The 14,687-nt window shown below is 40.7% G+C and overlaps 1 protein-coding gene across 3 annotated transcripts in view; it reads right to left on the bottom strand.

Annotated features, from left to right (window-relative positions):
- The window catches only part of FLT1 (fms related receptor tyrosine kinase 1), a 115,290-nt gene that overhangs the window by 77,301 nt on the left and 23,302 nt on the right, over positions 1–14,687 (bottom strand). For all 3 annotated transcript variants that reach the window (XM_076364319.1, XM_076328021.1, XM_076328022.1), the window contains exons 4-8: positions 11,716–11,840; positions 5,606–5,768; positions 5,382–5,518; positions 3,722–3,896; positions 885–1,002 (exon numbers count right to left, since the gene is read on the bottom strand). In XM_076364319.1, coding sequence (XP_076220434.1) covers positions 885–1,002; positions 3,722–3,896; positions 5,382–5,518; positions 5,606–5,768; positions 11,716–11,840 — 718 coding nt within the window. The remainder of the gene's footprint in view (positions 1–884; positions 1,003–3,721; positions 3,897–5,381; positions 5,519–5,605; positions 5,769–11,715; positions 11,841–14,687) is intronic.

Below are 14,687 nucleotides of genomic sequence, written 5' to 3'. Positions count from 1 at the left end.
TTAAAGAAACAGAAAATACTGTATAAATGGCTAGCATCAGCTTCACTTTCACCTCTTAATTTTCCATGTGGAGCTATTAATGTAAGGGGTTTGTAAAACAAACCAAAATGTTTGGAGCAAAAATAATTTCTGGCTGTGAGTAACATGAACTCTCACTGTTCATGTATGTATGGTTTGTTTTCTTAATCAGTCTTGTCATAGACCCTTTGTTAAAGTGCAATGAATTGAGCCAGAGCTACTGGTATTTAAAATTATTTAAACAAAAAAAACTTGAGATCATGAGTAGATAACATTGTTTTGTATAAAAGTGGTTTGGGTTAATACAAAAAACTGTTCAAAAGATTTCTTAGCAAAGTATACGTGAGCCAAAGTGAAAGCTCCAGTCACCAAAGTAGATCTACAACGTGGAGATCACCATATAATAAAACCAACTTCCATTGCTTTTCTAATAGTGCATGCCTGTATGACTCAACTCAGTCAGTTATTTTAATGAAAGCCACCTTTTCTTTCTCCTACTGTCTGAAAAGTAAGTTCAGGTCTCATATCTAGGTCTGAGTGAAGTTGGATGCAACACTTCAGTCAAGGTTGGTAGAGATATTTAGCTGTAGTGTCCATTGATTTCAATAGGAGACATATCTAACGTATTTGAGGATCTGAGCTTTAAACTTTCCAGACCTCCTTTTTTGCACTTGCAAAATGGAGATAATGTTCTCATAAATTGTTGAAACCCAGGACAACCCTGAAACTTCCAATAAAACTCCACAACTGTATTGTCTCCAGTTTGTTGCCATTTCAAGGGGTCTTATCTGAATGCTTTACCAAGATACTATTTTTCATCTAAGAAGAGGTCCAGTGTGCATATATGGAAGAAACAGTTGTCCTACCATATAACCTCTGGAGAAGGAAATGCCTTCACTTTCATTGACAAACGATAGGATTTTCTTCCAGCTACAGCCTCCAGCGCAGTTTTTCTTCGACGTTTCAAATTAATGAACATTTTATCTTAAAGAAAAGAAAAAGAGTACACCTATATTACTGATTTTTTCAGCCTGCAAAAACAGTTGCTCTACTAAAGAGAACAGGAAACCAAATAAAAATGATCTTTAATAATGTTGGTGTTCCCACATGGCAACACCAAGAATAAACCTCCTAAAGATCTAAAAAAAAAAAAAAAAAAATAGAGAATAATACCACAAATATACAAGAAACTGACATACAGTTCCCAGGCCATGAATCTGCCTGGAGAAGATATGCTCTAGCCAAAATTCATATTCTGCTTCAGTCAGAAAAAAGGGCACTGGTTTCAACACAAGAGAGAAGGTGATTTGTGGTATATGGGAAGCTGAACTAGATGAGCAGATGACCACTCCCCCCTAAAGGCAAGAATCACTGAATGTTCCAAGAGAAAATATGCTGCCAGAGAGGATTTAAGGGACCTTCAGAGAAACAGCAAAAGAAAAGGCAGAAACTTTCTGTATCATTGGTAAACAGCTGTTTCATCAAACAAACAAATCTTTATCACTTCACTGGAACAATCTCAACCTGCTGGAATTTATTCTTTTCCAGTTGTACTGCCCCATATTTCAAACTCTCTGGCAAGTTGATGGGTTTAACCAGAGGCAATAAAACAGAATATTAGTCCAACTGTATGAGGTTCAACAAGGCCAAGTGCCGGGTCCTGCACTTCGGCCACAACAACCCCATGCAGCGCTACAGGCTTGGGGAAGAGTGGCTGGAAAGTGCTCAGGGGAAAAGGACCTGGGGGTGTTGGTCGACAGCCGGCTGAACATGAGCCGGCAGTGTGCCCAGGCGGCCAAGAAGGCCAATGGCATCCTGGCCTGTATCAGCAATAGTGTGGCCAGCAGGAGTAGGGAAGTGATCGTGCCCCTGTACTCGGCACTGGTGAGGCCGCACCTCGAATCCTGTGTTCAGTTTTGGGCCCCTCACTACAAGAAGGACGTTGAGGTGCTGGAGCGTGTCCAGAGAAGGGCAACGAGGCTGGTGAGGGGTCTGGAGAACAAGTCTTCTGAGGAGCGGCTGAGGGAACTGGGGTTGTTTAGCCTGGAGAAAAGGAGGCTGAGGGGAGACCTCATCGCTCTCTACAACTACCTGAAAGGAGGTTGTAGCGAGGTGGGTGTCGGTCTCTTCTCCCAAGTAACTAGCGATAGGACGAGAGGAAATGGCCTCAAGTTGCGCCAGGGGAGGTTTAGATTGGACGTGAGGAAAAATTTCTTTACTGAAAGAGTGGTGAAACATTGGAACAGGCTGCCCAGGGAAGTGGTTGAGTCCCCATCCCTGGAGGTATTTAAAAGACATGTAGATGAGGCGCTTAGGGACATGGTTTAGTGGGCATGGTGGTGTTGGGTTGACGGTTGGACTCGATGATCTTAGAGGTCTTTTCCAACCTCAATGATTCTATGATTCTATGATTCTACAATATATTGAAAAATCTTCCCCCCCACACACACACTTAAGCAATATAAAACTTTCAAATAGTACCTATGGTGCAATATTTATTCACATTATGGACTGCATAAGGATGTTGGATATCTATTAAACAGGTGCAATATTTAATCACACTTGCCACGTACATTGAAAATAACATGCACAAGACAAATCAGTAGTTTAATTACACAAGTCAGGTTATACTTAAAGATACAACCCTGATTCTGCAAACCCTTATTCACATAGGCTCTTTCTAATATGGGTATCCCATAGATGGAGCTGCTTATGTGAATAAGAGTTTACAGGCTAGCTTCAACAGTTCCAGCTTCTCTGACTTTAATTTTAATCTAAAACTCAGTTTCTGATAGCTTCAGACTTATCTGTTCAAGAATATAAGAAGTTGATATCGTGATTCATCTTATGTTCCTAGTGGCTTAGTCCAAGGTTTAAACAGAGAAAATGGACTGAAATATTCTCTAAGAATACCATCATCTGGTGCTTAGTCCCTACTTCCAGATGAGAGAGAAAAGACAGACCACTGAAAACATAGTACAAATCAATATTCTGACCATGACTCATCTGTTGTAGAGGACACCCACCAACCACTTGGTCATTAATACCAATGATACTCCAAAGATCCCGGACAGTCCTGATTGTAACAGAATGCCACAAAGAAGGTAGCTTCCTATAGAGTCCCAATGCACCAAAGTCCTAATTCACATAAGCTTGAAACGACACAAGGAATTTCCAAATCCCACAGGAAGCCCAGGCAGACCATAGGGAACTCATTTAAGGCTCCAACTGTAAAACCACATTAATGAGTTGCAGTATCTTGTGCTTGTTTCAGTTTTTTGAATGGTGTAGCAGCTACCTGCTCCATGTAGAGCTAGTGTATTTATTTCTTCTTCATTTTTCACAGGAAACAGTAAACAAGTACTGTAGAAGAGGAAGTGGGATTCTTCTGTTTAAAATCAGATTGTACTTCCCCCCCCCCTTCAAACTACAGTTTAACTGATTGCTTCTGCCAGAACTGACTGAGGACAGGGCCATCACAGTACTTAGCAGACAAGAGCGATCAAACTGAACATTAACACGTCTACTGCCAACAATACAAAACAGTCATGGAAGAACAAGGCACATATTCTCTCTGGTCTCCCTCCTTTTTCTACCAATGGTGAACATGCTATAAATTCAATTCCACTTTGTGTCAAGCTATCGTATGACTGAACTTGGTACGTGAACATTCAGTATTCTACAAATCTGCAACATTTCTTACCGTAAACAATGACTGTTGTGTTAACAGCTTTGATTGATGGCCCGCTCTTCACGTGGCAGGTATACTGGCCTTTATCTATATCACGTACTTTGTCAACAACGAGGATACTGTAAAAAATATTGGCTTCTGTATTCTTCTGGTCAATGCGCTGTGTTACAGAACCTCTCTTCCTTGTCTATAAAAGCAAAACCAAACAAGAGTGAGCTTAATCAAACCAATTTTCATGATTATTAAGACTTTTATTTTACTGTACTGCCACCATACCTTAATAAAAAAAATCCAGATCCCTCTGTACAGCACAGACATACAAAAGATGCCTAACATTTCCAGAGGGTCAACAATAAAAATTAGGAGTAACGCTATATGGCAATTCATTCCTATCTTCACCAAAATTGTAATAGCATCCAAACTAGTTCTTTCCAGGCGAAGATCATCCCTTCTGTATGGCCTGCCATACCAACACTCCCCATTGCGCCTTGTCCAGCATTGCTCATAAAAATCCCCTCAGTCACTGGCACATAGTTTGGTGCCTGGATTCAGCGTCCATAGGCAGCAGACATACAGAAGAAAAGGGCATTAACACAAGAAGGGGAGAATCCTGGAAATGCTATAGACGGAAAAGGGACTAGATTTGGCAAGGGGATAAGAGGATGGAACTGAAGATAAATGCGAGTCTGAGGAGTTATTTCCTGCAACTCCCCCTCAGCCTTTGGCCTCAAAGTTTATTTAACCCAGGACATCGTTGGTGTCTTATAAACACTGAGCACCCTTCAGTTACCATCCAAATAAAAACAAAGCAGAATTTCACAAGTACCAAGCCCTAGCCGGGCACCGCAAGACAGGAATGAGCAATATAATAGATTTGGAGCATTTCTTGTTGCTAAGTTTTTTATTTCTGCAGTGAAAAAATGCCAGGGAAAATGGCTACAGTATGCAAGAAATGATTGCATTAATCTTCTCTATTTAATGTGATCATAATTTCAGCTTGTGATTAGGCACAATGAGTGACATAATAAATGATCTTGACTTGAATCACCAGCATAAATCAAACTGACATGAAAGGAATGGGAGTTGTAAACGTTAAACTAATGTCAAATTTCTTATCAGATTTACACGGACTCCCTGGCAGTTATTCTGTAAGCGACAAATATTTATGAGGATGCTCCTAATGTGGGGGGAGGAGAAGTACATTCAAGATCATTCCTGTAGTTGTCAAAACAAGAGGATTGTTCATGTGACACTTAACAAATGAGATTTTGGCTAGCTAAATCAAAATATCTTTTCTAAACATGCTCGAGTCGGGTGCCTGACTGTCTGCCAGTCTTTGAAATGAACGTGTTGAGAAAGACAGCCTTGCTGAAAACTTTTTTTGTCACAAGAGAGCCCTTGCCTGGGACTGGGTGATGAATTTCTACCATTTCTCCAGGTCAAAAAGAAGCTCCCAGGGATGAAACTACTCTAGCATTCATTCACAATTATGCAATATAACCAGAGTACATCGTGTAAACATGTTTACTTATTCAATTAAGCACCAGAAAGGGTCAAAACAATGGAATGTGAACCACGGCAAGCATTTTGAGGCAAAATTCCTCCCAGGATGCTAGGTGCAGAGTGATTTGTGGGAAACCCCTGGTTTCTTCATTTCAACCACAGCACTCACCTCTCCAGGATAAGTCCACGTCATCTGCACTCTTGTGTTCCAGGCTGCAGTGACAGTGCAGTTAATTGCCAGGCTGTCTCCTTTCAGCAACTTGACAAGACGCGGGGTGCTTAACTGAACATCAAAAATTGTGTTGGCTACACATGACGAAGAGAAAGAAAAGTGAATAACGTCACCAGGGCAGAGTGCTTTCTGAAAGACGGGGAGTGGAGAACGCTACTTACTTTCTCGGTGTGTTAGGTACTTTGTGCTATACTTGTGTCCACCAATGGTTGTCTCGCAGCTCAGGAGCCCTATGAATTTGTAGGTTGCCTTAGGTATTCTGAAGCCTTTCATGCTGTCCCAGATTATTGTCTTGCCATCAGGAGTTAGGGTTTCTCGTGGAATCTGGAAGTGTTAAACACACATCATAAAAACAACTCATCCTCATGACATTTTCTAATCAAAGCAGCCTAATAAAAAGGAATGGGAAAAAAAACACCCCAAAAAATGCCAATCAAAGTAGAAAGGATGACATTTAATTATGCAGATTTTTCAAGTCACATTTTCATCACAAAATAGAGGAAAAATCCAAGTGAAGAATGTGAATGTTTTATTTGTTTCCAAGATTTCATTATTTATAACAGGATGTAATTTATGACACAATAGATTGACACTATCATTAGCCTCAGCACTTGGGCTGCTATTCTCTTGGCTTCCAGTTGGCAGCTAAAGTGCTCCTCTTGGCGAACCTTTGCAATTAAGTATCCTGGTTTTACTACTGAGACACAAATACACATTTTTCAATGGAGGTGACAAACGGACTTAATTTGCCGTCATTTCATGGTTTTAACAAATTCCTGCCAGGATTCAATCTGATGCTTCTCACGTTTATGTTGTCTAAAGGACTGGACTGTTTAAAAAAAAAAAAAAAAAACACGTTAAGGACATGAATGGCTGTTCTAAAGCTGACAGGTCACAGAATACACGTGTCTAAGTCATTACATACAACACGAAGTGCAAATTTTAAAGCCACAAAGCTTCCTTAGGCATTTTTATTGAGAACTATTGATCATATTGAATGAGGAAAGTCATATTGACTAGAGATTTTGAAAGGACGCCTTGAAACACTAAATACATCACATTTCCACAGAAAAAGTATTCAGCACATTTTAAAAATTTGACGCTTTTAAGGCCCTCAGAAGTTGATAACCCAACAAGTAATTAGTGTAAAGCTGTCAGATGTTTTTAAATTTAAGACCTGAAATCTAATACAGACCAAAATATTACCATGTGGGATCAAGTGTTCAGACCTCTTGTTTTTATATCATTTTTGTTGTTATGCCTTATTAACGGAATGAATACCACCATTTGGATAACACAGAGATCAGCCATGAGTACAAAGCCTGGATGTGACTCTACTTTTATAAAGCCTGCTTTTATGATAAAAATAACATATTTTTAAAGATGGCACATAGCAGAGTTTGAGTGAATTAGTGCCCTAAGCAAAGACCTCTGGGTCAACTAATCATCTTGCAGCCCATCACCCCTCACTGCACGCCCAGTCTCACTACATCCCCTTCATCTCTTTCTTCCCCTTTATTTGAGCAGAGGACTTGTGTGTTGGCCAGCCCTCTCCTTCCTACGGCCAAAGCCAGCATGGGTGGCTGCCAGAGGCTGGGGGAAGCGTGCCTGCCCGGCACCTTCCTGCGTGGTACAGCGTCTCTCCAAAACACGGCACCCTCGATGCTGCCTACTCAGTGCACGCCAAAAGCTGCCCTTGAGATCACCTCCACTCATCTCATGCCATCTTCTCCGACAGAAACGCATGATGAATCAAATGAAAAACAATTACAGAGCACAAAACGCTGTGGTAGAATTCCTTATCTTTAAAACAGCTGATAAGATGCTATAATAAGCATGCAAATCACAGGGGAAGTGTGTGTTACACACACACACACATACACACACACACACAAGTAAAGCCCATTACATTACAGCCTGCTGGCTACCATTCAACAATATCTTGGACTCTAAGAGCTCTGTTGCCATTCCTGTCCTAAATAAAACAAGTATTTAAGCTTTGGTTTAACTAGTTCGTAGTTATGCTTTCAAGGGCTTCAACTGGATTTATCCTCTTGCTGCTTCAGTGGAAACCAAACTATTTCTGAGCGTATTCCTCTATAGGTTTTCATATATACCATGAAGAAAGAGTCAAGTCAGAGCTTCAGAGCCTCCCTAGAATGACATTTCCCAGGGAATGCATTCACTTCACATTGATTAGTTGATTGATGGATTACTGAATTTGTATTAGCCTTACTCCAGGAATGGGAAAGTAACCAAAACACCCAGGAAGTGTCCAGGTCTTGGAAATAAAGTGCTCATAAATATGATCCTGCTTTGCAACACCAAATGTTGTCGGTTGTCTCTATATCCAACAGACTCACCTGCCTCGGAGGCAAATCTTTGCCTGCACGGTTTACTCATCTGACACCCCTCAAAAACAGCTAGAACTACATCTTTTTGTGTAGTTTTTTTGCAGCTTTGAGACTAAAAAGTTGCACACACTCACACATGAAAGCATAAATTGACATTTTTAATTTACTGTATGGAATACTTCAGAAAACTGAAGTCTATGACTAGTGGAAGACCACTGTGACACAGCTGTTCTCTGGTTAAGTCGGGGAAACAAGATACTGCAACAAGTCCCTTTCAGAGGGTGAAAATACCAGGATTTTGTCTCAGAAGAGACCAAGGGCAGTGGCTGGTTGCTCACCCTCACGACCCTTCACAGATCTACCCTTTTTCCTTACTTGTTTAGGTTTCTTACCCAGCTCTCCTCCATGCTGTTTTCCTCTGCCAACCCCACTGATTCAGATGACCTGTTTCCCACTCTCAGAGAAGCACAGTTGCTTTGCTCTGACCTAAACCAGCTTCCAGGCCACCACCTAGAGACATGGCATCATCACCATGATGATCACTGCATGGATGGTACAGGACAGAGGATCCCAGAATCACACAGTAATTTAGGTTGGAAGGGACCTCTAGAGGTCACCTGGTCCATCCCCCACACAGAGCAGGGCCAATGTAGTTCAGGGCCTTGTCAAAAAGCTTGGCCATTTGGTCATCACGGAGAGAAGTAGAAAACCTATGAAGAAACACAGTGCTAGAACAGTGAGATTTCCACTGAAGCAGCAGAGGATAAATCCAGCTAAAATAATAGCTTACAGATGGGTACCAGCAGATAGTCAGAGGCATTCAAAGAATCAATTTGTTGCAACAGCTGCAGTAAACATGGAATTTACTGTCTACACACTTATCTGCATGAACCACATCACTGTGGCTGCCAGTGTAGTCTTGGCCTTTTACCTTCTTTGTACTTCGTTTCAAACTAGACTTCAGTCTCTTTTGGTACAGGCTGTGCCTCCTTTGCTCAGCACCAACCACTGAACCTTTTTGGTACCCAGTGGCATTAACACAGTACTACCACGAGGTTTTGGATATATACTTATGGTCAAGAGTATGTAGTCAAGCTGTGGTTTGACATCTCCAAAGGCAGACTGTATTGGAAAGAGTCAGCTGAAAGTATAGTAAAAACGTGCATTAGAGTTTTGAATGTATGTCTTTTCTTTCATGTTTCCCCTTCCATCTATTTGGGAAGGATGAGGTGCATTTATTAAGAGTTCAGACTGTCCAGATGTGTGACTCTCAACATCCTTGGGGTTTTTTCCTCTTTTTATTTCTTGTGCTGAAGCTTATTTACCTCTATTCCTGTGAATGTCATTGTTGACTTTATGACAGAGAATCCGAAAGGAGAGTAAACAGAGGGATCAAACCATTGTACCAAAAGGTGATGCTTTCTCCATTTAGCAAGACAAGAGCAACTGAAAAAGCAAGGGAAGTGCATACCTTAATTGCAACAAGGTTTATCGTATTTTAGTGATCTTGAATGAGGCTGCCAGAATCATACCGATAGGGATGATGGTTTCAGAGGCTCTGGATATCTGTCTATTAAGCATTATATCAAAACTATCCATTTATTTCACAGGTCATCATATGATGAGGAAGAGAAAGGGCCACCAGCTGTTGCAGATGTAGGTTACAGAAGGACCCGAAGGCTGGATTTGAAATAGGAATTAAAAGTTCCATCCTCATTTCCCATTCCCTGTTTTATTAGCTTCTTGATTTTTAAGATTCCTTCTATGTTGTATATGATCGCCATGCTACAGAATACAATTTGTACAGATGTTCAGTCTGGAAGATGGAGCAACACAGTATCTCAAAAGGGTTGACTAAGGTAAAGATGCAGTTTTAGTAGAAAAATCATTTCTAGTGTTCAAGATGGACAATAAACCTTCCCCACATCAGTCCACTAAAACTAAGAAGTAACAATGCACAGGAACAAAATGCTGGAGGCAGTGCTCATGCAACTGTCCCAACAAGTCCTTTCAGAAAAGAGAGATTACAAAAAAAATATTCCGTATTTTGGCTTCCTGGCAATATAGAATGCAGAATCTAATGACTAACACTGGGGTTTTCTTTCCAGTTCCAGAGGACTGCATTATGGGGACACTGACTTCTTCCTTTACTGCTAAAGGGAAAACACAAAATAGCATTTGCCAGCTCTCCAGAAGTAGTATGCCTGCAGCTGTGAAATGCATTTAACACCTCTCTTAATTGCCATGTAAGCAAAAACTTGCTGGAATCTTCATACATGGGTGTCACAGATGATAAATAAAGTAAGATATGATGTAATGCATTGTAGCTTACATACTTCAGGAAATTCTGGGATGAATTAGGAAACACATTTATTTTTCCTGGAATGCAAAACATGTAAGCAACCAGTCCTTTCTTTCAAGACTTGGCTCCACCGCCTCTTTCTCCTTCCCAGAGTGTTACATCTGGTTTTGATGGTGTAAAGATGCATCTTACACCACAACCCCAAGCTAAAGGCAAGCTGATATGAAAAAAAGAGAGTAGATATGTCTCAATCTCCTCCCAATAAGGAGAAAAAAAAAAGATTTTTATATTGTTTAATAAGAGAGAAACCTGACAGGAATTTTCTCAGTTAGGAATTTAATATGCTGAGATTTCAGATGCGACAATACAGTGCCCAAATAAGTTCCTACTCTACAACATCCACCCTATAGAAAGTCAAGCCTCATTTACTTTTGATTCTATAGCCACAGAATCTTGTGCGTCATCCACCCCTGCTGCACTTCTTGCAGGAGAACCGTGTGTGTGTGTGTACACACACATACGGTAACACCCTCGGTTAGATTACTTTCTTTTCTCTGCGTTTTGCTTTCTTTCATGTGATTTAACAGGTGGAAACCAAGAGGCAAAATCAGTATCTATATTAGCAAAGCAGCACTGGATAGAATTTGTAAACTTCTAGGTCAAGTTAAAACACAGGATCAAATCTGTGGCTGGTGTAAAACTCTATAGTTAAAGAGGAATCAAAGATTTGTATTGATCTAGATAAGCATCTTGCAGTGGTATTGTTTGGCAATTGCATGTTATTCTGTAAAAAGACAAATTTCTTTTACTTGTAACAATGATGAACATTTATGCCACTATGTACAGAACTCCCTTTATTTAGAAATAAAACATCACTGGCACCTCCACCTAATTTTTAAGCCAAACAAAGGAACTTTAAAAAAAGAAGCACCATTCTCTGTCTTGATACCAGGTACTTTACTACATACATATAGGTCAGTTAGCTGTCCATGTAACTCTCAAGGAACCTAGGAAAGAAATGGTTTCCCCAAAACATGAAAAATGCCTAGATTTTCTAAAACTGGCCCCACTGTCTCAAACTCTGCACAAGTTTCCCTACAAAGAGAAGCCATCCCTTGTCTGATAAGTGCACTCATATGTAAAAGGAAGCAGTGAAGTCACTGGTGGGAATGAGGCAGGGCAAAGGCTTGCAGAGATCCTTGTACAGCCCCAGCAAGTCTCCAGGGACTGCACTTACCGGCTGTTCCAGAGGACAGAAAAGGAAAGGAGAGGAAGGGCAGGGGAAGAGGTGGGAGGAAATCTCCTCCTAACAAGAAATTCCTTCCTGGGCTTAAGAAACCTTTGTCAGTGAAGATTTAATAAAATGGTATGAAAAGTTAAAGTTTTGTCAGAAAGTTCCCATCCAGTGTAAGAGACTTGATGAAGCCCTTCTGTGAGATATGAGACAAAGCCTCCAGGGTTGAAATATTTCTAAACACACTGACACCCAGAAACCTTGTTTAAGAAATACTAAATTGTTGAAATATTTCAAAAGTATTACAATAGTTGTAAAACAAACAAACAAAAAAATCATCATCCACAATAACACTTTCAGAGCATGCTTGGATTGAGGTACCTTTTTTAAAGTAACAGCAATGTTTGGTGCTGTGACTCTGCACGGAATGATCATTTCTCTTCCCACAGTCATGTGTATTATTTTAGGTATATCACTGTGCATCTCTACAAATGGATTGCCTGTATCTGCAGGAGAAGAAAAAGAAAAGGTTAATATCTGAAATCTTAAGACAGTGTATGGAAATTGTAATGGTTGCGTATCTGAAAGAACAGACTAACCCTGTCCATAATGAAAGCTAGACAAAGTCCTCAAATCAATCTTCTGTCTACTTTTATCTAAACAAGTTCAGCAAAATATTATTAAGTATTTGAAAATATATTTATCACTCAATATCAATAGCAGTACTTTGGTATCTCATTTAAAATCCAGGACAGTTAAAGTACATTTTTCCCATTACAGCATCATCTCTACTGCCGAGATATGTATTTCTTATTTCAGGGCATTTCTATTTTATTATCACCAGGAGAAGCAAATTATATGGGAAGCGAGCTGAAATTCACTTATCAGAAAACCCCTACACAGGACATGTTCCTGCTCTCTGCAAGAAATTGATGGGAAAAACTCACATTGACTTCACCAGGAGAAAGAATCTACTGTGATTATCCAGCCATATTTTCAACTCTGAGAATACGGACTAGGGAGAGTTAATTATTCTCCTCCTTCCCATTATCACAATACCTATATGTCTCTTTTGTAAGTGACAAGGTAAATGAAAATGCCAGGAAAACATTCATTCCGTTTGACTCAATAACTAAAGCTTGGCAGAGTAATTTACCGTCCCTTGAACAATCCCTTTAACAAAAGGCATTGTCATAAATAGCTTGCGCTGGGAACAGGGAACATTGCTGCTGCTATTGTTTGGACCACTTAACAAAGAGGGGCTCAAGCCACAGGCTCTGGCTCCAAATCTTCTTTGCAGGTGTTCAGATCTGAAGGTTCGGTTTGACTCCCAGTGCAGACAGACTACCTCAAAATTCACATAAGATTTGGCTTTTAACTCTTAAAAAAGTAGAACATTCGGATCTTAATTCCATGCTTATCTACAGCTCCAATGTTTTTTCAGGCAAATCCTATTTTTTCAGGCAAATCCTATTATTTTCATTCAGTCAAAAATCTTACAAATAACGGAAATCTTTCTTGGAAAAGAAATGAGTAAAGCTAGCAAGAACTGACCCTTTATAAAACCTTCAATTGCAATATACTAAAGTATTCTGGTCCCAGAATTCTGCATGTTGACCTATGTTCACCCAAGTAGTTATTCAAATGCATTACTTTTACTTCTCTTTCAAAAGTATGATCTTCACTTCCCAATGTCATAAGACTGTTCTGCCCTTAGGATCTTCTTTTCTTATTATATGTAATAATATTTTTGTTTGAGACATCAAATAGGAAGAGAAGCAAATTCTACTCGAACTTATACTGGGGAGAATCCTAAGGTAGAGTATCTCAAACACACCCCAGGATACGGAAAAAGTTTTCCTAAAGAGGTTTAATGAAATGAAAGACTGTCACAATGCTTTACTTAATAATAGGTGTTAAATGTCCACTGAGATCGCAAAAGGAACTTATGAGTAATAGAGGATGCATATGTAATAAAAAATACCCTAAGGACTTGTTAGGCTGATGTTTCCTCTGCAATACGATTCAAGGGAAGACCAAGAATGAACCTGTTTGTAGCATGGTGAAGAGAACTCTTTTTGTTTTTCAGGGGCTGCAGCCACAGAAGAGGTCACCTGCCCCTTAACATCACCAGACAAATGGATTTACTACTCCCCAAAGACTCGTTTGTCTTTGTCACAAAACTAAGAGCTCCTGCCCAAAACCAGCAAGCTTTGCAAAGTAGTTTCCTGTATCACAATCTCCAGATCATTACAAGTGTGAGGAAGAGCTGTTCTGGGGACTACCGGTGCTGTCTGCAGACACAGTGTCACCACTGACTGATGCCAATGTCGAGGCAGAGGGGGCTGTGCAGCTCAGACATCCCAGGACTCCTGCCCATCGAAGGCAGGGACAGGAAACGAGCACAAAACACCATGCTTGGCTTTTTTTTCCTTCTTCTTGAATGGAAATGCACGCTCCCGCCTGGAGAAGTCAATGAAGTGCTCTATAAAAGTCAACTGAATGCCCTGGCTGCTCTCAGTAGCCTTTAAAGCTCAGTCACAGCCTTTCTTGGTGCACTCCCTGCAGTGGTATGCCAAGGCGTCTCTGTGCCCCCGCTATTCGCGTGCGGAGCTCCCATTGACATCACCGGGGACTTCCGCCATGGGCTGGAGGGCAATCGATGGCCCCAAGTGCTCCAAATGTCTTCCTGCTTTTGATTAAAAGAAATACGCATCATGTTTCCTAGCACAGTTTTGTTTTCATAATGAGTGTGGAGGCTTTTCCTGATTCTCTTTGATTTTATTCTCCTTCCGTCTTAATGGCCATAAGGGGATACTCTCAGTGCCTCAAGACCAGAATCTGGTGCAGGGTCTACGAGCCTGGATCAGGCAAAGCCAAACCCACAGTGGCACCAGAGCAGGTTATGCCATGTTGGAAGGGTATGCCAACGACATGGAATCCTTCTGTCCCCCAAATAATAGCACTCCTTGCTTCTTTTTTCCTCTTTCCCTCCCATCATAGCCCTAGCTATTGCCAGTGGCTCCTGCTACATTTCCTCCCAATTCCTTCCTGAGGGGAGGTAAATGCCATCCTTCCCTGAGCAGCTGGCTGGCAGCACATCTGGGATGACCTAGTCTCTCACCAGTGGTCTTCTGGGCCAGCTTCACTCACTCTTGTGTTCAGAAAGCTCTAGATGTAAAAGGAACATCACGGATTGACCTATCTTGAAGACCACATCCAAGTTACACATTCAGCTCCATCAGGATTTGGAATGGAAGATCTAAGAGGGTTGACCTTGTTTTTTGAATTTTTGCTTGGTTTTTGGGTTTTTTTTTTTGTTGTTCTTGTTGTTTTTTTCCTTCAGAGCTGCC

Source organism: Aptenodytes patagonicus, chromosome 1, assembly GCF_965638725.1.
Source record: "Aptenodytes patagonicus chromosome 1, bAptPat1.pri.cur, whole genome shotgun sequence".
In the NCBI taxonomy this organism is placed as follows: domain Eukaryota; kingdom Metazoa; phylum Chordata; class Aves; order Sphenisciformes; family Spheniscidae; genus Aptenodytes; species Aptenodytes patagonicus.
This window is presented reverse-complemented; position numbering and strand designations above follow the sequence as displayed.